The 24,770-nt window shown below is 39.7% G+C and overlaps 1 protein-coding gene across 1 annotated transcript in view; it reads left to right on the forward strand.

Moving 5' to 3' along the window:
* LOC101540787 (aldehyde oxidase 4-like) overlaps nt 1–24,770 on the forward strand; it is a 99,918-nt gene that overhangs the window by 60,427 nt on the left and 14,721 nt on the right. The window contains exons 21-30 of the mRNA XM_055121837.1: nt 2,809–2,933; nt 4,926–5,059; nt 6,435–6,522; nt 6,816–6,902; nt 7,082–7,273; nt 9,208–9,435; nt 12,503–12,598; nt 14,258–14,386; nt 15,468–15,542; nt 24,383–24,435. Of these exons, the coding sequence (XP_054977812.1) occupies nt 2,809–2,933; nt 4,926–5,059; nt 6,435–6,522; nt 6,816–6,902; nt 7,082–7,273; nt 9,208–9,435; nt 12,503–12,598; nt 14,258–14,386; nt 15,468–15,542; nt 24,383–24,435 (1,207 nt within the window). The remainder of the gene's footprint in view (nt 1–2,808; nt 2,934–4,925; nt 5,060–6,434; nt 6,523–6,815; nt 6,903–7,081; nt 7,274–9,207; nt 9,436–12,502; nt 12,599–14,257; nt 14,387–15,467; nt 15,543–24,382; nt 24,436–24,770) is intronic.

Below are 24,770 nucleotides of genomic sequence, written 5' to 3' on the forward strand. Positions count from 1 at the left end.
CCTGCTGACAAAGAAGCATTTGATAGTTTTCCATTGCTGAGAATGAAGAGATATGAAGTCTCTTTAGGTTTAGGATTTCTGCATTTTAGTATTTTAGTAGTTAAGTCCAGTGAGATTTATGTTAGAAATTGAATCATTTCCCTTCCTAGAGCAGCATGGGACTCTGGCTTAGTTCACAGTCTAGAGACATTGGTGGAAGCAGTTGCTAGTACCAAAAGTAGTCTAGCTGTCCTCTGGATCGTGGTCATCAGCAGCAGAGCGGCCGCACAAATAAACATGTGGCCCCTCGAGTCGCATCTTGGCAGAGCGCGCACTACTATCACCCCAGCTCGAGACTCTAGCATTAATTTCTTAACAACACAAAATAATAGTTAAACACATCAAGAATGTCAGAGGTCTATAACAACCACTAGTCATGCCAAACACTCATTACTCCTTATCATTTTTCTTAATTTTTAATTAAATCTCTGTGAATTACAGAGTTACAAAGATATTTATTATTAAGTTTCCAAGCTATCCCAAATCACTGAAATCAGAGCAGTGGGGTATGGAGTCAGTTGTCTCAGTATAGTTGGACCTTATGGTTTTGAACTGCACAATTCCACTTACTTATGAGTTTTTATGAGTTTTTTCTTCCATCTGAATGGTCAGCTTTCTCAGTCAGACAACCAAAAATATTGATTGGTTGGACTTAAAGGCACATAAGTGAGGAGCCTGCTAAAATTTATACTAAGATTTTCAACTGTGCTGAAATCACTGCCCCCAATCCTCAGGTGGCTAAAGGGTTAAATATAAAATTTCCCAGGTATTTCTAAAATGTGGCCAGAGTTGAGCATCCCAGCAGTTTACCTAAAGAATCACTACTGATCTGAGGGGAGAGAAATGTCATTTTCACAGGGCGTATTATCTTCAAATAGTTGAATGGTACATTATAAAAGCTATTGTGGTTTATTAGAACCTTGGAGAGACCTTTGGATTGCTAATTTTATTTCCCAGCATCATTAATCAGAAAATGTACTATTTCCCAATTATGAAAACAATTCATTCACACAAAATAATAGTTAAACACATCAAGAATGTCAGAGGTCTATAACAACCACTAGTCATGCCAAACACTCATTACTCCTTATCATTTTTCTTAATTTTTAATTAAATCTCTTTGAATTACAGAGTTACAAAGATATTTATTATTAAGTTTCAGGTATACAATGTTCCAACACCAAGCTCTTCACCAGTCTCCACTATTCTCCACCAATATCCCCAAGTTTCCCTCCTGCTACCCACCCCCCATCCAGCCTGTCTCTGGCAGGCACATTTCTACTGCTCTAGAGCATTTAATATTTACCTATGAAACTTCTTTATAGCTGACATACGAGAGAGATCATTATGAGTATTTAACAGCAATTATATCAGCTGTCAACATGTATAAAATAACATTGCCATAGACCATACAAAACATTTTGCATATTATTTAATTCTGCCAACAACTTTATGAAATAAATATTAATATTATTATGAAACTGGTTTTAACCTATGAAGCCTTTACTGCTTAGTATTTAACATGCAAGCAAAACAACTATAGGAGAAACATTTCAGTAGTTCCGTTTTGATAAAGACATTGAGGCTGAAAAAATTAGTTCAGTGGCTGAGATCTCCTATATAATTAGTAGTAGAACCAGGAATGGAACTCAGGATTGACTGGTCTTATGATCTTGCTCTTAATTACAACAGTTTACTTTCTTTTTACTGTTATTCACAGTGACAAGATGCCAACTCTTTGCCATTTAGGATTTGTGCACAAGTGGGAATTTTGAGCAGAAATGACTGGGTTTCAGGGTAAATTGACACAGAGAAGTGGTGTGGAGGCAAGAGGCTGAAAGTCCTGTCAGGTTATCTGAGCTTGAATCCTTCTCTGCTAATTTACTGACTCAGTTTCTTTGGGCAGTTTCTTTAACCTTTCTAGGTTCCCATGTCCCAGTAATACTTACCTCCAAGGATGTTGGCATTAAATGAAGTAATAGTAAGATAATATCTAGCATATTGAAACAGCTAGGTAATTGTTAAACAGATTTGGGTTTTAACTCAGTAAATTAATGCAAAAGCAAAATATTTTTTTAAATTTTTATTAGTGAATCACCGTGAGGTACAGTTACAAACTTATGAACTTTCATGTTTCCATTTCATTTACATCCCTCCACCAGTGCCCATTCTCCTCCACCAATGTTCCCAGTATCCCTCCCACCACCCCCACCCCAACCCCCACTACCCCACCCTGCCTCTGCAACAGGGCATTCCCTTTTGTTCTCTCTCCTGTTGGATGTTGTAGTTAAAAGCAAAATATTTTTGACCTTTTGCATGACTCAAAATCTGTTGTTTCAAGAAATAATTTCAAAAAAACTTGTTTGATTCCCAGCAAAATACTTCACTTATTTTAACATCAAAAGAATCTTTTGGCCAGTTTTAAAGTAAAAATGGTTCCTTCTAAATATTAAAACTAGAGTTCAAATATTCTCTTGAAAAAATGGTAAGGAAATAGTAAACAAGTCAAAAATCTCAGAATGGAAAGGGAAATTCAGTCGGAGGATAAGAAAAGCCTCAGATCTACCACTTCAAACCTTTGTGTACCTAACAAGTTCCATATCCTCTCCTCCTCCATTATCATCCCATCTTCTGAGTTACAGATGCTCCCACATCAATTTAGAGCTGACAAATCAGAGTTTAATCATTTAGCCAAATTTGCTGAGCAGATGTCAAAGGCTCAGGCTGGAACTTTCATGTAAATATGGTCCTGTGTGGTGTGCTTTGTAGGTGAGGTCCATGTGGAAGGACAGGAACATTTTTACATGGAAACACAAACTATCCTGACTATTCCGAAAGAAGAAGATAAAGAAATGGTGATACACGTAGGAACTCAGCATCCAACACAAGTACAGGTAAGGTGATCATTTTGGAAAATGAGACCTCAGGTGACCATGGACTGTGACTCTTCAACCAGGCACTCCACTCTACCTCCCATTTTTCACCTCCCCTGTTCTCTAGAGAATGAAGAAAATAGGACAAACATTTCTTTAAAGGGAAAATTTTTTTTCAGAGATCAGCACATTGTGCCTCCTTTCAAATTATAGGACTTGATCTTTCTCACAATAGCTGATAGTAATAGCTGAAGATCTTGGAGAAGTGAAAGCCGTAGGAGACTCTTTTCATTTCCCTTTAAGGTTCATTGCTGTTCTATGAGTATTTTCATGCATTGGTACATCCATAAAGTAATTGCATTTCCAAGATGATTTCAGTCCGGTGCAGTAACATGAGCATTACAGTCCTGTTCTAGTGGCAAGTTAGATGGTATTCCACACCCAGAAAATAAAGAAAATCTACAGATAATTCCTTCCTCTGAAATATAAATTAATGGTCCTAGAGTAGTGCCAGTTACAGAGAAATACACAAACTATTACTGGGAGGAGGAGTCCTACATGCATCACTAAGAGAAAAATGTGCAGATAACTGGAGTCCTGAAGAGGACCAAAGAGGATCAAGAGGGTAGGCTCAATAAGAAAAGGAAGCATCCAGCCACCTTCAAAACAAAGTGCAACATCTGAAGTGACACATGCTGAGCTGAAATGTGGCTCCATAGTTGCAAATTTTGAAAGAGTAAGGAGATACTAGCTCTATGCCTAAGCAGCTATATGATCTCCTACATATTGGTGGGTGTAGCTGTCCATTCCAGTACACATATATGGATCAACTCTGAGATCTTTTTTGGCAGAGCATGTGGCTCTAGCTTCCACATAGATAATATGCATCCCTAAGGCACCAGTGTTGTCTACCAATGTTGTTTCCTGGAGTACAATCACAACAGCAGGCACTTACGGGGGTAACAAGGACACTGAGCAAGCAGCCCAAACGTGGGACAATCTGAAACTAATCATGGATTGAATAGACATCTCTCCGAAGAAAGTCTCTGGATGACTAGTAAGCCCACGAAAAGATGCTCAATGTCATATTCACTAGGGAAATGCAAATTATAGCACAATGATTATAGCAAATTATAGCCAATTCATGCCCACTAGAATAACCCAAAAGAAAAAAAATGTTTGTGAGGATGCAGAGAAATTAGAACCTCCCAACTTTGCAAGTGAGCTAAAAAGAAGACACAGGCCAGAAAGATAGTATAGTAGATTAGACACTTGCCTTGCACTCAACTGCTGTGCATTCTATCCCCGACATCTCCTGGAATGATTCCTGAGCACAGAGCCAAGAGAAAACTCTAAGTGCAGCCAGGTGTGACCCCAAAATAAACAAACCAAAACAATTAAATAGCCACTTTGGAAAGAAGCTTAGTGGCTATTCAGTGTGTTTAGCAGACTGACTACAAATTCTAGGGATTCTAGGGGTAGGTATGTACCCATGAAAATTACAACATTTCTTCATTTATAAATTAAGGTTCACAAGAAACATTGTTTGTAACCAACCAAAGTAAAAATAATGCCAGTCAGCTGGTAAATGGTAATATTCAGTACACCTATATCATGGAAGATTGGTTGGTTATAAATAGAAATAGAATATTGTCACATGTAGAACTTGGAAACAGCATGCTAAGTGAAAGAAGCTAGTCACAAAAGACCACATGTTGTTTAAATCCACTTATCTAAAAGGTTCTGACCAAAAGTAGATACAAGTTTGCCTGCTACTGGGGATTGGAGGGAATGAGGTTGGGAGAGATGAGGAGTGACCGCTTAGAACAGAGAAGCTTTCCTTGGAGATATTTAAAATGTTCAAAAATGAATTGTGAGCGTGGTCATGGAGTTCTGTTAATGCTGTCTGTTTTATTATTTACTTTCCCTTTCTTAATAGAGGGGAAGTTTCCAGGCAAGGAAATAAATTATTTCAGTGGCACTTACATAGCTTCATGGACTTATCTTTTACAGGAATTTGTGGCTTTGGCACTAGGTGTCCCAAGGAGTAGAATCACATGTCACATGCGAAGAGCCGGAGGAGCATTTGGGGGGAAGGTGACCAAGCCTGGAATACTAGGAGCTATCTGCGCTGTGGCCTCCTATAAGTAAGCCATAGAAACAGCTCTACAGGTCGGAGGCTGGCTAACATATGAATAAAGGAGCACTGGAACAGAAGTCAGCACACCTGTATTCAAGCCCCGCCCAGCTCACTCCCTCACAAGGTCACCTTGAATAAGCCTGATTAGTTTGCTCATCTGCAAAGTCAAGAGAATTCTGCCTACCCGGTTCTCCAAATTATTCTGTGAATTAAATGAAATCACTGTAAATTGAGGCTCATTGCACAGATATAACTAAACTTGACATTTTTGTAAGCTGTACTGCTATTCACTTGTTAAAATGTTTAGGTTTTAAATTGCTAGTATTAAATCAAGCTGAGGTTGACTGACTGGAGGGAGGATTAAAAAAAAAAAAAAAGAACCAGCAGTTCCAGGGACAAATTTTGTCACAAAATAAACCAGGATTTGAAACTGCCTGGGATGTTCATAGAGTAGTTTCTGGGTGGAATAAACAGACACAAGAATCACCACAACAATTTGTGGATTTTTGTAACTACTTGTTCATAAATCACATTCAAGACAAATGTTACGTATTCCAAACTATTGCTGTAATCACTGTATCATTGTCTCACTGTCATCCTGTTGCCCGTTGCTCATTGATTTGCTCAAGCAGGCACCAGTAATTTCCATTGCGAGACTTGCTGTCACTGCTTTTGGCATATCAAATTTGCCATGGGTAGCTTGTCAGGCTCTGCCTTGCGGACAAGATACTCTCTAGTAGCTTGCCCGGCTGCCCAAGAGGGGCAGAGAAATCAAACCTGGGTCGGCCACGTACAAGGCAAATGCCCTACCCGCCCTACCCATAGTTTTTCTGAAAAGAAAAATGATGGAAGTTTCAATTCACTAGTATTTCTGGACAAAAGAAAAGACTCTTGTGAATATGTGTGTGCAGGCACCAGGAAATTTTATCAGAAGACAAAAAGAGAACTTGATGGGCTTTCACAAAGTGGAGAACTTTGTAAAAAAGCAAGAGAGGTTGAGCTTTATCAGAGCATTGGTTCTCAACCCTTTCAGCCTCAAAATCCTCTTACAGCAAATATTTTAATGACTCCTTTAATATTCTTACACAAAATTCATGTTAATGTGACCACTTATATACTTAATTACAAAATAATCCTATAATCTCTTAATATAAAAAATAAGAAAAATAACATAACCAAATTAATATTTTAACATCTATATTGTCAAGGACAACTAAACCAGTATAATAACAAGATTCAAAATGTTTTAATGAACCCCACAATCTTCTAAAATTCTATTTAAGAGCTTATTACTACTCCCATTAATAACCATTAGACTAGATTACTTCAAATCCCCCTTTCTTATGAAACATCCATAATACTAACAGAGTTCTTTTCTAAAGGACTGGCCGCCCAGTCCGATTTATTCTAGAGCGTGGGGATGATATGCTGATAACTGCTGGCCGCCACCCTCTCCTTGGAAAATACAAAGTAAGTAAGAGCAAAAATTTCAGGAAACTGCATTGTCCAGTGGTAACCAGTTTAGTACAGAGAGTTACGGAATGTTCTTAAAAGGGATATTTGGATATTGCCTGAAACTAATGAAAACTTTCTTTTGGGATCATGATCAACTTGAGCATCATCTGCTGTGTCCCTCTGATAAATGCATACCAAATCATGGGCATAAGAAGGGAATGGACTGATAAGCTTGATCAGTTGTGTTTGTGTACCTTGTTGGAAAGGACTATTGAGAACATGGTTTTACCTGTTATATCACTTTGCAGATCGGATTCATGAACAATGGCGTAATCAAAGCTGCTGATATTGAATATTATATCAACGGTGGATGTACCCCTGATGAGTCTGAGATGGTAAATAAGAAGTATGCCTTTCCTGTAGGTTACAAGTTGAGCAGTATGTGTCTGCTTTATCTCTTTGAATATTTGTCTAACAAATGAGTTCAAATGCAAAAGTTCTAACCATAGATAAAATCAAATATGTGAGTTTAAACATTTGATAGACATGAAGCTTTATTTTCTTTTTAATTCAGGTGACAGAATTCATCGTGCTGAAATCAGAAAATGCCTACTATATCCCTAATTTCCGGTGTCGATGTAGGGCCTGCAAAACAAATTTGCCATCAAATACCGCCTTTCGAGGATTTGGCTTCCCTCAGGGCACAGTGGTAGCTGAAGCTTATGTAACTGCTGTGGCATCTCAATGTAACTTACTCCCTGAAGAGGTAATCTATCAGAAGCTTCTAACATAACTCTAATGTAATCAGTCCAACTATATTTTGATTACCTACAGGTAGCTTTATGCCAACTACAAAGTAGATACCAAAAAATTAAATATATTCTCTAAATATCAGTTAGCTTTTGCTGGGTAACAAGTCAACCACAAAACGTAATGGATTAAAACAAAAAGTGTAGTGGATAAAAACAAAATCTCTTCATATTCTCTGGGTCAGTTGATAGTTGTACTTCTGGTCTGAGCCAGTTGTATTGGTTGTTTATGATCCAAGACTGTCTCATTGACAGGTTTAGTGATTTGTGGGCTGATTAATCTGGGAGATGTCACAATTGAGGAAGCCCATCTCTACTTCACAATTTCTCATCCTCCAAAAGGCTAGGCCAGGTTAGTGCCCATGTGCTTCAGAAAGTTCCTAAGTAGCAAAACCATGAAAAATCCTACTGTGCAAGCACTTTTTTCAAGTTTTTGCCTGCACTGCATGTGTTTAAAACATTGGCCAAAGCAAATTCCATAGACTAAACCAAAGTCAGTATGACCCACCAAAGGGCATAAATTGAGAAATTGAAATAATTATGACTATTTATGTAAACACTTCTACTATCTTAGAAGACTTTGAAAAGCTAATTTGAGAATAGTTAATAATAAGGCAATGTAGGATAGAAATAAAAATTGGGGCCAGAGATATAATACAGCAGATAAGACACTTGCCATACATGCTACCAACCCAGATTCAGTTCCCCATATGGTCTTCCAAACACTGCCAGGAGTGATCTGTGAGTGCGGAACTAGAAGTAAGCCCTGGATACTGCTGGGGTGGCCCCAAACCAAAAAAAAAATAACAATTTTAAGCTGGAAGATTTTATCTTAGCTAAGAGCATATGAAATGTTTAATAGTAGTTTCTATTAAGATTATTGCTATTGTCTGTTTTTATACAGGTATACACTTGCATCTACATATTTATAGATATTTAAATATTTCCTTTTAGGGGCTGGAGTTGTTAGGGTCCAGTGTTGATAATTTCCCCCTCTCCCAATCCGCACAAAGAGTTCAGCCAGTAATGCAACACACAAACGGAGTTTATTAAGGCAGCTAGCTGGGGTCAAGCTTCTAGGCACGCAGGCCCAAGCAAGACCCCAGTCAAGGGAAAAGCTGCAAATTTTATAGTCAGTGCTTACATCTGCTTACATCTTAACCTGCATGTACGAATTTCAACAAAAACATAAGTGAAAAATGCAAGTATCATGATTCAGAGGAAAAAATACTTTAAAATAGTACAAACAAGCAGTTACAGATCGGTGATCTAGACATATTTTCAGAACATTCTGGCGGCTGCTAGTAGTACAAACAAGCAGTTACAGATAGGTGATCTAGACATGTTTTCAGAACATTCTGGCAGCTACCCATCCTGCTTGTGTCTAAGTGGCTTCTATAAACAGTTAATAGCGGTTATGAAACTATTTGCCAAGGCAGAGTTTTCAGCCCAAATATGACCTTCCCTCAGAGATGGTTGGGGGCAGGGAGAAGTGGGGTTTTAAGAAAAACAAAAAGGTTTAAGTAAAACAGGATTGGAGCAGGAATAGGGTATAATGGAATCGCTCCTGCCCCGCTCTGTGTCCAATATTCTGTGTCCAACAGAGTAATAGCACAGTGGGTAGGGCGTTTGCCTTGTACGTGGCCGACCCAGGTTCGATTCCCAGCATCCCATTATGGTCTTCTGAGCACTGCTAGGAGTAATTCCCGAGTGCAGAGCCAGGAGTGACCCCTGTGCATCGCCGGATGTGACCCAAAAAGCAAAAATAAGTAAATAAATAAATAAATAAATATTTCCTTTCATAATTTATGTCAGATATAAAATGAAAACATATTTCACATATGAAATAAGCATATATGCTTGAAATTCATTTGCTCTTCTTGTCTTTCAGGTGAAAGAAATAAACATGTATAAGACAATTAGCAAAACAGCCTTTAAGGAGACGTTTGATCCAGCACCCCTGAGAAAATGCTGGAAGGAGTGTTTAGAGAAATCTTCATTCTATAGCAGGAAACGGATTGCTGAGGAATTTAACAAAAAAAATTACTGGAAAAAGAGGGGACTTGCAGTGGTTCCCATGAAATTTACCATTGGGGTTCCTGTGGGCTACTTCCAGCAGGTGAGAATGGGAGAAACGTCCTCTCACAAAATGCCATTTTTTTCCAAATGACTGGGGAAAAAGGCAAAATGTACAACTCTGGGTAGTTCCCCTGCCCTCCAAAATAAAAGAAGAATCTGAAATAGTCCTATTGCAGGAAAGTGGAGCTCATTCGTTTAGGTAAGCATTGGAGGCCCTGGATGGTAAGGGGGAACACCAGGAAAGAATTAACCTCCTTTTAGTTTCTCTTGAAATTATTTTTCATGGCACTCTGATTCTGTTTTGTACTTTTTTTTTGGTGTCCATTTGTCTAGCTGCCGCAGCTTCACGGCCACACAAAACATTATGACACTTCCTACCCATTTTCCATAATTACCACACCATATTTGATGGAGTTCAGACAGTAGGCAATAAATCATAGAGAGCGATATATATAATATATATATCGTATATATGTATATATACATATATACATATATATGTATATATACACCTCTTGGAGAGCTCGGCAAGTTACCCACACAGGCAGAGTCTGGCAAGCTACCCGTGGCATATTCGATATGCCAAAAACAGTACTGATAGGTCTCATTCCCTTAACCTGAAAGAGCCTTCAATCATTGGGAAAGATGAGTAAGGAGAGACTGCTAAAATCTCAGGGCTGGAAGGAATAGAGACCTTACTGGTGCCTGCTCGAGTAAATCAACGAACCATGGGATGACAGTGATACAGTGATAAAGTCCATTTGTCCCCACCAGTCTCAGAAATGTCCTTATAACCAAATCCATGCAAAAAAAAGAATCCAACCCCCTTCTTAGTGTTAATTAGTTATTACCAGGCAATTTCTTACCAAAAGTATCTTTTGTTCAAGTCCTTCCTTAGAGGCCATTAATGAGGAAGAGAGAAGAATGAGGAGGCTGGCAGTAAAGGTTAGACACGCTGTACTGCTTGGAGACACTATATTCAATCATGTCCCAGATTATATTTCTCAAGCCAGCAACATACAACCTTCATAAAGTAAAAATTCTTTCCCAGGAAGATAGTTCAGAAGGTTAGAACATTTTCTGTCATGCATTGGACCCTAGATTTGATCCCCAACAGCAGTTGGTCCCATAAGTCTCACAAGGGACCAACTATAAGCTATAGTTTATAGTTACAGCTTAAAGCTCTAGCTTCTAGGGAGGTCCCCCTAAAAAAGTAGAGGATTCTTGTGGACTTGGAATATGGTTGCTTAAATTATTTATTTTAATGTCTTTTAGCTGTGCCTATCCACAAAACAAAGAATTAACTTCATAGAGCTTTTTTGTGTTTATAAAGTACAAATTTGCTAGTCATTACTATAGCAATAATATGCAATGCAAGACTATTATCTTAATGTGGTGACCAATATTGCTTTTTTAAAATGAAGTTCTCACTCAGAAAATGGTAGTTTAGGAATCAGAGAGACAGTGCAGCAAATAGGACACTCACCTTGCACAAGGCCGTCTTGGGTTCGATCCCCAGCATCCTATATGGTTCCCTGAGCACTGTCAAGAGTAAAACTTCTTGTAGAGTGTAGAGTCAGGAGTAATCTCTGAGCATTGCCAGGTGTAGCCCAAAATATACACCAAAAAAAATGGTGGTTTGATCCAGTACTGGTACACATCTATGCGTGAGAGAGACTTGGGTTCAGTGGTTCAGTTCCCACTGCCACATGGATACTAAGCACCACCAAGAACAAATCCAGGTCAGGAGCAGTGCCTAGATATTACCAGTTATGGCCTTGAATTGGAAACATAAAAGCAATTCTTTTAAAAAATTTATTATTTCTTAAATTAATTACAGTGATATATTCATTTACAAAGTTGTTCATTATTAGATTTCAGTTATATAATATTCCAACACCCATCCCTTCACAGTGTACTTTCCCACCACCAACTGTCCCGGTTTCCCTCCTGCCCACCTCCCCACCTGATACTAAGGCAGGCACTTTTCTTCTCTCTCTCTCTTTCTTTCTCTCTCTCTCTTCCTTTCTCTCTCCCCTCTCTCTCCTCTCTCCCCTCTCTCCCCGCTGCCCCCTCTCTCCCCTCTCTCCTCTTCTTCTCTTCTCTTTTCTTTTCTTCTCTCCTCTCCTCTCCTCCCCTCCCCTCTCCTCTCCTCTTTCCTCCCTTCCTCCCCCCTCCCCTCCCCTCCCCTTGTCTCCCTCTCTCTCCCCTCCTCTCTTCTCCACTCCTCTCCCCTCCCCTCCCTTCTCTTCTCCTCTCCTCCCTTCTCCCCCTTCTCCTTCCTTTTCTCCTCTCTTCTCCTCTCCTCTCCTCTCCTCTCCTCTCCTCTCCTCTCCTCTCCTCTCCTCTCCTCTCCTCTCCTCTCCTCTCCTCTCCTCTCCTCTCCTCTCCTCTCCTCTCCTCTCCTCTCTTTTTTTGGGTCCTTATGGTTAATTATATGAAAAATCAATTCTGATTGCTGTGGCTACATAAGGCATTTCAAAGTCTTCAATGTACAAGGGCATTTCAAAGTGTTTCAAGGTGCTTCAAAGTCTAACTGTGTACCTAGAGTGTGAGGTCGAAGTATACACTGCCCAACTCCTGTCCCTGCAGTAAAATAGTGCTATTGGTGTCTACACAATCATCAGCATAGACTCTGGACATATGTGCAGTACCACTCACAAGATTATCCATTATTCTTGTTAGATTATCCTAAAGTTAAATACAAAGTCTGAAAGTACCAAGGATATCTTGTAGGTGCTGTAAGGGCTGTCTTTGAAACTGGAGATAAGATAACTAAATTAACCTCTCTCCCTCAAAATTCATCTCATGTCCAGGGAAGGAAGACTAAGAATGTCATTTGGGTTGTGACCTTAGAGAGGCAGCCCCCAGGGCCTTCACTTGTCAATAGATTGAGTCTTCATTCACTTATCAAGACTGAAGTTTTCAAGTCTGGCCTTTATTAAAAAGCTGTAGAAAGCAAAAATGAGTTTCTTCTCTAGTATAAATGAGACACCAGGTCCATGAAGTATAGAACCATTCATTCAATGTGAGCTAAACACACAGGAACATTTGGCTGCACCAACTTAATTGGAATTATAATTATTCCCTCCCCCCACCCCCGCCAGGCAGCTGCTCTAGTCCACATCTATCTCGATGGCTCAGTCTTAGTGACACACGGAGGCTGTGAATTGGGACAAGGACTTCACACCAAAATGATTCAGGTAAGATAAGAGTGAGATAAGTGCCAAAGGTCTCTCCCCTTGTCCTTCAGTTAGTTTTATACTTTGTTTCTTATTGAGTACTAGAAACACTAAATGCATGAATCAAAAAAGACATAGCATTAAGTAATATAAAATTACAGGTAAGATGGAAGCAGGCAGGAGAATTGAGAAAATATGTTACACTGATATAAAAAAGTATCAAGAACTTCTGGAAGGACTTCTAAAAAATGTGATGCCAGGGCTGGGAATGTAGCTCAGAGGTTCATGCTTTACATATGCAAGACCCTGAGTTTTGCAAGTATCCCAACACTATATGGCCTCATATACACCTCTGGGTATGGTTCTGGTAACCCAGAGAACCCAACATCCCATCACCAACCAAGTATTAAACTCTGCTACAGGTGGTTAAGTATCACTAGTAGTAGCTCTCAGGTCCCTGAGGCACTGTCTAGAAGGTCCCTTACTCCCCCCAAAATGTAATTTCCACTTGTAAAGACAAAATACTTTTCACTTTTATGCAATGACTCAGCTTCTGCTAGAAATGAATATGTTTAGCAGGACAAGAACTGATGTTCTTAGCATTTACAGTTTTCTTAGAAACTCCACATGACAGCCATTTTGAATGCTAATTCAAAGAAAGGTATTGAAAGAGCAAGCTATTTTCAATAGAAAAAATTTTCCTTTTTCAATATTAAAATGTGGTGACTATGACATTTGAATAAAAACTGCCAGGATAGGGAAGAGGGAGAGCAATGCTTTTCCTGCCAGTGAAAAATATAACATATTTCTCCCCAAAAAAGAACATCATAGGGATGGAAAAATAGTACAAGTCTTTGCTTGCATGCAGCTGACACTGGTGGGTCTGATCCCTGGTACCATATATGGTTCCAGGAGTACCACCAAGAGCAATCTCTATGCACAGAGTTATAGGTAGTCCCTGAATACTGCTGAGTGTGGTCCATGAACACAAAAAAACTTAGTGTAATTAAAATTTTTTTTTAATTTTTTTTAATTTCTTTTAAGTGTAATTAAATTTTTAAAAGCACACCAAAACATTCTTTGGTTGGCCATGTTCCTTTAAAAAGCAACGTTATCTTTCATTGAGCAAGTAAAACCTCCAAGCTCATAATCTACATAGAAAAACCAACATGTAAACCAAGGAAATGACTCAGCAGTAAAACATTTGCCTTGCATATGTGGGGCTCTGGATTACATCCCTAACACCACTAAATGCACACACATATACTCACCCACAATTGTTTATTTATATGTACATTGGTTCCATGTGTTCCATCCCTGGGTTCCATACCCAGCAACACTAATATATTCATCAATATGTGCATGTACATATACATATGACATATACATATACATATATGCTCAACCACAATTGTTCACTTACATGTACATTGCTTCCTTTAGTTTGACATTAAAAAGAAAAATAAAATAGAAAAACTCAAAATGCTATCTTAAGTGGTTGCCTTTAAAGGATAGCCAGGTTTTATGCATAGCTCAGAAAGGAACAGGTTGTGAAATGGCTTGAAGAGCTGAAGCATATGCTGTGCAAACAACACAAAAAGAATTAAAGGGTTCTTCTTTGTAACTGAGTGGGACTAACCCTCAATAGAATCGATAATACATTTCTTCTGCCTCTGGCAGGTTGTGAGCCGAGAATTGAACATTGACAAGTCATACGTACACCTGGCTGAGACCAGCACGCTCACCGTGCCCAATGCTGTCTTCACTGCAGGCTCCATGGGCACAGACATCTTTGGGAAGGCTGTGCAGGTGACATCTCTCTCCTTCAGCTTCCTAATGTCCATGCCAAAGGGGTTCTTATCCCATTCCTACAATTACAGAAAATAAAACAGAGCAGTAATTGGGCTAGGTCACTCCACCAGCCCACTTACTAGCCAATGGGTAGAGCTCTGATTCCATAGGTTCCAGCTCTTGCTGAGCTTCCTCCTGTCTCATAAATTTAAGTCACCTCTATGTTTCCAGTTACTGTTTCATGAAGTACTTTTATTTATAGAAATGCTCTCCTTTCATTAATTAAAACATCCAGTCTAAAATGTATGTCACTAGAAGTATCTTTTCTCCTTCCTTGCTCAGACCTGAGGGTAAAAAGAGGAATGTATGTACCACAGCCACAAATTCCTTTTCCACATTTCAAGAAGCAGTTGTGCCTTAAAATACAATATCATCAACCAATCAAATTAATATTCTTACTTTCAATTGTATTGGTATGTAGAATGGTTTGCACACATCATTTTGGTTTTGCTTCAGAATTACAAGATGTATAAATCTAAAGAGATGGCACCTAGATTTATGTTAGCACATATTCAAACATAATTATAATAAATATCATTTTTAATCAATATAGCAGGATCCACAAGAATTTCTTGCCCTTCAAAAAGTATAAGGTACTGTATTAAGCAAAATAAGTCAGAAAGAAAAAGACTAATAGCATATTATCTTGTTCACATGTAGTATATAAAGAAACAAAGCAAGGAACTAGACAATGTTCAATGGAAAAAATCTTTTACAACAAAATCAAGGTTACCAAGGGGGAAGAAGAATGCAGGAACGATGAGAAGGAACCTAGGGAACAACAGAAGAATATTAATATTGTGATGTGCTGCAGTTATTTTGTATGCCGAAAGCATAAAAATTAGCACCATTGTAAATCATATTACTTAAGGGTAAAAAAATACTTCCTTCCATTACACAAGTTTAAAAAATCTCCTGTCAAGAAGTTGAAGAAGTAGGTTCATAAAGCTGTCAGTCGGCTTGATTAATTTAGATCCTTAACGTTTTGCTACTCCTATTAATTTCCGGTTTTGATGTCATTTCAAATATTTATGTTTAGAATGCCTGCCAAATTCTTATGTCCCGTCTTCAGCCAGTAATGAAGAAAAACCCTAAAGGAAAATGGGAGGATTGGGTGAGTATTTTCTCTGTTATCCCTGCCCAGAAGAAGCAACAACATCCAACTGGGATAAAAAATCTTCAGTGCCTGAGGATGCCCACTCAAGAGCAAAATATTTTTAAAAAAAGCAAAATATTGACTAGCATTTAATTTTGCATTTCCCAAATACTAAAAGACATGTATGTGTTCACTGAAATTTGACATCATTTTGAAGTTTAATTTAATTGACTTATTTAGCATAGGGGACATCTACTACCCCACCCCAGACAGAGGTAGAGTGGAGGGGGAGGTGAGGTAACTCCTCACTATTCAGTAGCAAGTGTGCTCAGCCTGGTGCTGCTCACCAGCCACTGGAGCTACAGTGATTTTTTTTTTAATTTCTCTCTTTTTTTAAACACCATGGTTTACAAAGTTGTTCATGATGCATTTTTTATAGGCATTCAATATTCCAACCACCACCAATGTGACCTTCCATCCCCATTTGCCCAACAACTCCCTTTCCCAACCACAGAATAATTTTTTATATTGCCTGTTACAACTAAACTGCTAATGAAATTATCAAAAACTTATCAGTAAGAGGAAATTTGTGAAAATAAGCATATCTTACCATGAGGACATTAAGTCCTTATCTTAGGATTTTCTTTTTTCCACACATTTTCGTGCTTGTTTTTCCCTCATGCAATGTTCGAGAGCCCATCTCTCCACCAGTGTCCATTCTCCACCACTTATGAACCCAGTATCCCTCACACCCCCAAACCCATCCCCCCCCACCCTGCTCCGCCTCTGTGACAGAGCATTCCAATTTGTTCTCTCTCTCTCCTTTTGGGTGTTGTGGTTTAAAATAGGGGTATTGAGTGGCCATCATGTTCAGTCTCTAGTCTACTTTCAGCGTGCATCTCCCTCCCTGCTCGGAATTTCCAATCACATTTTACTTGGTGCTCCCTTCTCTATCTGGGATGACTTTTCCCCAGCATGTAAGGCTAGCTTCCAAACCATGGAGCCAACCTCCTGGTATTATATACTACTATTCTTGGATATTAGTCTCCTACTCTGCCATTTTATATACCACAGATGAGTGCAATCTTTCTATGTCTGTCCCTCTCTTTCTGGCTCATTTCACTTAGCATGATACTTTCCACGTTGATCCACTTATATGCAAAAATCACGACTTCATCTTTTCTAACAACTGCATAGTATTCCATTGTATAGATGTACCAGAGTTTCTTTAACCAGTCATCTGTTCTCGGGCACTCGAGTTTTTTCCAGATTCTGGCTATTGTAAACAGTGCCACGATGAACATATAAGTGCAGATGTTATTTCGACTATACTTTTTTTTCTCCAGGATCTATTCCCAGAAGTGGTATTGCTGGATCAAATGGAAGCTCAATTTCTAATTTTTTGAGAAGCATCCATATTGTTTTCCAAAGGGGCTGGACCAGTCGGCATTCCCACAAGCAGTGTAGAAAGGTCCCTTTCTCTCCACATCCTCTCCAACAGTGGTTGCTTTTGTTCTTTTGGATGTGTGCCATTCTCTGAGGTGTGAGGTGGTATCTCATGATTGTTTTAATCTGCATCTCCCTGATTATTAGTGATGCAGAGAATTTTTTCATGTACCTTTTAGCCATTCGTATCTCTTTCTTGGAAAAGTTTCTGTTCATTTCTTCCGCCCATTTTCTGATGGGGTTGGATGTTTTCTTCTTGTAGAGTTCAACTAGTGCTTTGTATACCCTTGATATCAATCCTTTATCAGATGTGTAAGGGGTGAATATCCTTTCCCACTCTGTAGATTGCCTTTGTATTCTGATCCCTGTGTCTTTTGCGGTGAAGAAACTTCTTAGTTTAATGTAGTCCCATTTGTTTATCTCCGTTTTTACTTGATTGCTTAGTTCCGTGTCATACTTGAAGATACCTTTAGCTTCAATATCATGAACGGTTTTGCCGACCTTGTCTTTGATGTACCTTATGGATTGTGATCTGATGTTGAGGTCTTTAATCCATTTTGATCTGATTTTTGTGCATGGTGTCAGGTCGAGGTCTAAACCCATTCTTTTGCATGTGGTTGTCCAGTTATACCAGCACTATTTGTTGAAGAGGCTTTCCTTGCTCCACTTCACATTTCTTGCCCCCTTATCAAAGATTAGATGATCATACATTTGGGGTTGTGTGTGGGGATATCCCACTCTGTTCCATTGGTCTGCGGCTCCGCCTTTGTTCCAGTACCATTCTGTTTTAATTGTTACCGCTTTGTAGTAAAGTTTAAGGTTGGGGAGGGTGATACCTCCCATCATCTTTTTCCCAAGAATTGTTTTAGCTATCCGTGGGCGTTTATTGTTCCATATGAATTTCAAGATTGCTTGATTCATTTCTTTGAAGTATGTCATGGGAATCCTTATAGGGATCGCGTTGATTCTGTATAATACTTTGGGGAGTATTGCCATTTTGACAATGTTGATTCTACCTATCCATGAGCAGGGAATATGTTTCCATTTCCTCATGACCTCATTTATTTCATGGAGTAGAGTTTTATAGTTTTCTTTGTAGAGGTCCTTTACTTCTTTAGTTAAGCTGATTCCGAGGTATTTGATTTTCTGGGGCACGACTGTGAACGGGATTGCTTTTTTCATGTCCATTTCCTCTGTTTCATTCTTTGCATATAGGAAGGCCATGGTTTTTTGGGTATTGATTTTATAGCCTGAGACCTTACTATACAGGTCAATTGTTTCTAAGAGTTTCTTAGTAGAGCTTTTAGGCTTCTCTAGATATAGTATCATATCATCTGAGAATAGTGAGAGTTTGATTTCTTCCTTTCCTATCTGAATGCCCTTAATATCTTTTTCTTGCATAATGGCTATTGCTAGTACTTCCAGTACTATATTAAAGAGAAGTGGTGAGAGTGGGCATCCTTGTCTTGTCCCCGATCTTAGAGGAAAGGCCCTTAGTTTTTCCCCATTGATGATAATGCTTGCCATAGGTTCGTGGTAGATGGCTTTGACTATCTTAAGGAAAGTCCCTTCTATACCCATTTTAGAAAGAGTTTTCATCATAAATGGGTGCTGGATCTTGTCAAATGCTTTCTCTGCATCTATTGATATGATCATATGGTTTTTATCTTTACTTTTGTTGATATGATGATTTATGTTGATTGATTTCCGAATGTTAAACCATCCTTGCATCCCCGGGATGAATCCCACTTGGTCATAGTGTATGATCTTTTTGATGAGTTATTGGATCCTAATTGCTAGTATTTTGTTGAGGATCTTCGCACCAGTGTTCATCAGAGATATTGGTCTGCAGTTTTCTTTGTTAGTGGTGTCTTTGTTTGCTTTTGGTATTAGGGAGATATGTGCCTCATAGAAACTGTTCGGGAGGGTTCCTGTCTTTTCAATTTCCTGGAAAAGCTTGAAGAGAACTGGCAACAAATCTTCTTAAAATGTTTGGAAGAATTTGCCAGTGAATCCGTCTGAACCTGGGCTTTTGTTTTGGGGAAGACTTTTGATTACAGTTTCTATTTCCTTGATATTTTTGGGCCTATTCAGGTATTCCAAGTCTTCTTGGTTCAGTCTTAGGAGATTGTAGGAATCAAGGAATTCGTCCATTTCTTTTAGGTTCTCTTGTTTTGTGGCATATAGCTTTTCAAAGTAGTCTCTGATGATCTTTTGAATCTCCTTGGTTTCTGTTGTGATGTCCCCCTTTTCATTTCTGATTCGGTTCATTAGGGTTCTCTCTCTCCCTCTTTCTTTGTGAGTCTTGCTAGCGGTTTATCAATCTTATTTATTTTCTCAAAGAACCAGCTCTTTGTTTCATTGATCTTTCGGATTGTTTTTCGGGTTTCCATATCATTAATTTTTGCTCTAAGTTTAATTATTTCCTTCCTTCGATCTGGTTTGGGTTCCTTTTGCTGGTCCTCTTCTAAGATCTTGAGCTGTGAAGTCAAGCTATCTATGTAGGCCCTTTCTTCCTTCCTGAGGAAAGCTTGCAGAGCTATAAATTTTCCCCTTAACACAGCTTTAGCTGCATCCCATAGGTTCTGGTAGCTTGTGTCTTCGTTCTCATTTGTTTCAATGTGTTTTTTGATTTCCTCCTTGATTTCCTTTGTTACCCACTCATTGTTCAACAGTGAGTAGTTTAATTTCCAGGTATTTGATTTGGTTCTCCACATCTGTGTGTGATTAACTTCCATCTTCAGCGCATCATGGTCTGAAAAGATAGTTGATACAATTTCTATCTTCCCAATTCTATTAAGGTATAGTTTGTGACCCAGAACATGGTCTATTTTGGAAAATGTTCCGTGTGCACTGGAAAAGAATGTGTATTCTTTCTTTTGGGGGTGTATAGCCCTGTATAGGTCTATTAGCCCTGTCTCCTCCATTTCTTCCTTCAGAGCCATTGTTTCCTTGCTGAGTGTTGTTCTTATCAATCTATCCAGAGGTGATAGGGCAGTGTTAAAGTCTCCAACTACTATCGTGGTGCTAGTTATGTCCCCCTTAAATTCTGTTAGGAGTTCTTTTAAGTATTTAGCTGGTCGTTCATTAGGTGCATATACGTTTAAGAGTGTGATTTCTTCCTGTTGTACATATCCCTTGATGAGTAGAAAGTGACCTTCGCTGTCTCTTCTGATCTTTTTCAGCCTGAAATCTATGTTGTCGAATACTAGTATGCCCACCCCAGCTTTTTTGAGGGAGTTGTTTACTTTCAGGATTGTTTTCCATCCTTTGACTTTGAGTCTGTGTTTGCTCTGACTGTTCAGATGTGCTTCTTGTAGGCAGCAGAAAGTTGGGTTTAGTTTCCGAATACATTTTGCCACTATGTGCCTCTTGGTTGGTGCATTTAGACCATTAACATTGAGAGAAATTATTGTCATGGGATTTTGTGCCATCTTTCTGTAGGGTTTGCTGTTCTTCTAGGGTTTTTCCTTATCTTATAGTAGCCCTTTTAGTCCTTCTTTTAAGTTTGGTCTTGAGTCTATGAAGTTCCTGAGCTGTTGTTTCTCTGTGAAATAGTGTATGGTTCCTTCAAGTTTAACTGAGAGTTTAGCCGGGTAAAGTATTCTTGGTGAGGCATTCATTTCATTAAGTTTTTTCACTATATCCCACCATTGTCTTCGGGTTTGGAAGGTTTCTTCTGATAGGTCTGCTGTGAATCTAAGGGGTGCTCCTTTGTATATGATTTCCTTCTTTGATCTTGCTGCTTGCAGTATTGTGTCGCTGTCCACAGCATCCATCATTCTGGCTATGATATGCCTTGGAGATTTTTTGTTTGGGTCCCTATTAGCTGGCACCCTTCTGACTCCTTGGATCTGGATGCCCGAATTCTCTAGCTCTAGGAATTTTTTAGCAATGATGTCTTTGATTGTGTTTTTTTTTCCACTGGGATTGGTTCCCTGTGGTTCCAGTACTTCAATAATTCTTATGTTGCTTCTCTTGTGGTCATCCCCTAGGACACTAATTTGCTCAAGAGCCATTTGAGATCTTTTGCCATTATTTGTTGTTGCTTATATGCCTTCTGCAGCTCGTCTTCAAGATCACTGATTCTTTCTTTGGCAGTAATCATTCTACTGTTAAGGGCTCCTACTGAGTTTTTTATTTCATCTACCAATTCTTTTAATTGTGTCACTTCTGTTTGTAGCTTTGAAATTTCTGCTCTCGTTTCTTCCTGGATTATCTTGGTGGACCGTTGCAATGCTGCATCCATATCCTCCCTTAATTTATTGGATGTTCATTCCATAGTTGCTTTGAGTTCACGAACCATCTCACGATTTCCTCTCTAAATTCTCTATCTGAGAGGAGATTGTATTTCTGGGAAGTCCCTGTTGGGATTTCTGAGATCCTCTCTTCCATCTCTCCTGGCGGTGGGGATTTTCGCTGTTTCTTCATGTTGTTATGGGCTTTACTGTCAGGCGCTCCACCTTAACTTGTGAGGGGCCTCAATTGAAGACATGGGGCTATGATCTCTTAAAAAAGGGCTTTTTGCGCTGATTGATGTGTTCACTGGAGAAGAGGGAGGGGTCAGGGCCGCTTGGTGAGGTGGCTCAGAGGGGCCAGGCAGGGCTGCGGGCTTCTGAGCGAACCCCAGACCGCGGGCAGGGGGCGAGGGAATGGCTTCTCCACTTTGGGCGGGGTCTCCAAAGGGAAATCCCAATTACCTGGATAAGAGGGAGGGGTCAGGGCCGCTTGGCGAGGTGGCTCAGAGGGGCCAGGCGGGGCTGGAGGCTTCCGAGCGAGCCCCAGACCGCGGGCAGGGGGCGAGGGAAGGGCGATCTTAGCTGTGAATTTCTAAGCTGTGGTTGCTAGCAGAACTTTCTTTGTTGATGTTTTTATTTATTGAGCTTAGTTGGCCTCTATGTTACTTTCTCACCTAATTTGGTATGATTCTACTGGGATGCCAGTATTGTAGCGTTTGGAGGTGTCATTCTCAGCCGTGGGTTCCTGAAACTGCAGAATATTTAAGTGAGCAGTGAGCTTATATGGCCAGAGTTGTGCGATGTGGGTGTGACTGCACACCTCCACTCGGAGAAGAGGCTAGAGTTCTCAGCCAAAATTCAGGTGTACCTGAAAATTTGGCATTTTGGTGTCTCTGCAGAGCTCACTCATGAAGTGGTGACGTTAGGAGACTGTTGGCATGACGGCACCTATGAGTGTGTGAGTGCAACTGCTGGGCTTCAGCAGGGTGGAAACGCAGTCCACACCCCTCCAGAGGGTGCTCCCACAGCTGATGTTTCTGAGATAAAGGAAATGTGGTACCCAAGATGGAACATTGGGTCTCGCATGTTCTCTTCCTGCCCTCAGAGTCTTATTTTTTTTTCTTTATTTCTACATATATGGGGGTGGTTTGGACCATACTTCCTGGCTCTGTACTCCTGGCATGACTGGGGAAACATATGGGGTGCCAGGGACCAAACTCAGCTCAGCTACATGTAAGGCAAGTGCCCTGCCTGCTATACTATTGCTAAACCCCTATTTACTATTCTTTCTTTTTTTCTTTTTACTTTTGGTTCACACCCAGAGGCTACTTTTAACTTAGTGCTTAAGGGTCACTCCTGGTAGTATTTAGGGGACCAAGCAGTGCCAGGGGTTGAACTTGGGCCTTCAGCATGCAAAGTTGCAAACATTTGCTCCAGCTTTTTGAGTTATTGCCCTCAGTCCCCCACCCAAGACAGTAGACACAAGGGCCAGGAATATTGCTCCATAATTGGAAGCCTGTCTCATGAGCTGGGGGAGAAGTCAGCTGGAACAGAGAAGGAATTACTAAGTCAATGATGGTTGGAGGGATCGTTCGGGATGGGAGATGTGTGCTGAAAGTAGATAAAGGACCAAACATGATAGCCTCTCAGTATCTATATTGCAAACCATAATGCCCAAAAGTAGAAAGAGAATATGGGGGAAATTGTCTGCCAGAGAGTCAGGAGGAGGGCTACAAGGTGGGGGGGCATGTATACTGGGGACATTGGTGGTGAAGAATGTGCACTAGTGGAGGATGGATGCTTGATCATTGTATGACTGATACTCAAATTTGAAAGTTTTGTAACTATATCTCACGATGATGATGATTCAATAAAAGAGAGAGAGAGAGAAAAAAAAAACAAGTGTGATTATAGCTGAACTCTAAAGTAAAAAATTCCAGGCAAGTCCAAAGAGTGAGTGCAGCAGATAGGGCACTTGCCTTGCATGTTGCTAACCTAATTTTGATTCTTGGCATCTCATAGGATCCCCCAAGCACTGCCAGGAGTGTAGAGCCAGGAGTAACCCCTGAGCACTAACTGGTGTGGTCAATAAAAGCAAAACCAAAAAATTCTCTGAGGACACATTTCCTACTGTGGTTACTATCTCCATGAAACAATCTACTCAGTTCTTTTCTTTTCTCACCAGAGCAATAAAGAATATCGCATAGTACTCTATTTTTAATACTAATTATTATTGCAATTGCCATTATTATTCTTCTCCATCACTAGCCAGTTTACTCTATCAGTAGCTAATTCTATCAATATACTGAGATAGTCAACCAAAAGCATGGTGGGGAAATCAAAGTAATAATATAAACAATACAAACATGGGACTAGAGATTGGGGCTTAGTGCACTTTTCTTGCATGCCACTAACTCCAATTTTATATTTTACAACATGTATGGTCCCCTGAGTACCACCAAGGGTTGTGAACCCAAAAAACAGAATCTGAAAAAAAATACAAACATGATACATATGTATATGTTCAAACAAATATATACATGTATACTCATGAATACACACATGGGTATACATATACTAAGCAAGAATTCACATATAAATGAAGATATACATGCTCATATATTTATGCATATATACTGTAGCACTATCGTCCCATTGTTCATCAATTTGTTCGAGCAGGCACCAATAATGTCTCCATTGTGAGACTGTTTTGGGTGTATCGAATACGCCACAAGTAGCTTGCCAGGCTTTGCCATTCAGGGGCTTTCCGAGAGGATGAGGAATCGAACCCAGGTCTGCTGTGTGCAAAGCAGATGCCCTACCCTCTGTGCTATCACTCCAGTCCATACATATATACATGTGTATATATGCACCTATGCATATGAACCTGGGCACATAAATATTACTTAGCTCCCTCCCTAATTTAAGAAGTAATCACTTGATACCATACAATCCCCCAAAATAGATGGTCTCAGAGGTCAGGTAGCCATTGACCTATAAACACCTCCTTGAAAAGCACACCCTATGGCTTACAGTCTTACTTGAGGCGAACATGTTGTAAAGAAATGAGGTGACCCTGATGTAAACAAATGAGGCAATTTTTTTTGGTATGGAAGGTATTTATCATTCTTTTCCCTAAATTATTATTGTATTATAATCTATCATCTCTTGTAGGTTGCAAAAGCTTTTGAAGAGTCCATCAATCTTTCAACAACTGGATATTTCAAGTAAGAGAGGTTTGGACCAGAAAGGTAGAACCATGGTTAAGGCACTTGCCTTGCATATAGTCAACTCCAGTTTGATCCCTGGCACCACCACGAATGTCCCTTAAGCACAGCTCAGTAGTGATCTCTGAGCACAGAGTTAGGAGTGAGTCCTGAGCACAGACAGGTGTGGCAAGCAGAGAGAGAGATTTTGGGACACTTGGGCAGCAACGGTGAGAGCTTGTGAATCTGAGCAGATACTAGGAGAATACAAGGGCTCTGCCCTATGCTCATTCTTCAGCCTGGAGCCTGCAGGCAAAGAAGGAGATCTGGGGACTTCTGGGAGCCACCATTGTTTA

The sequence above is a fragment of the Sorex araneus genome, chromosome X (genome assembly GCF_027595985.1).
Source record: "Sorex araneus isolate mSorAra2 chromosome X, mSorAra2.pri, whole genome shotgun sequence".
Taxonomy (NCBI): domain Eukaryota; kingdom Metazoa; phylum Chordata; class Mammalia; order Eulipotyphla; family Soricidae; genus Sorex; species Sorex araneus.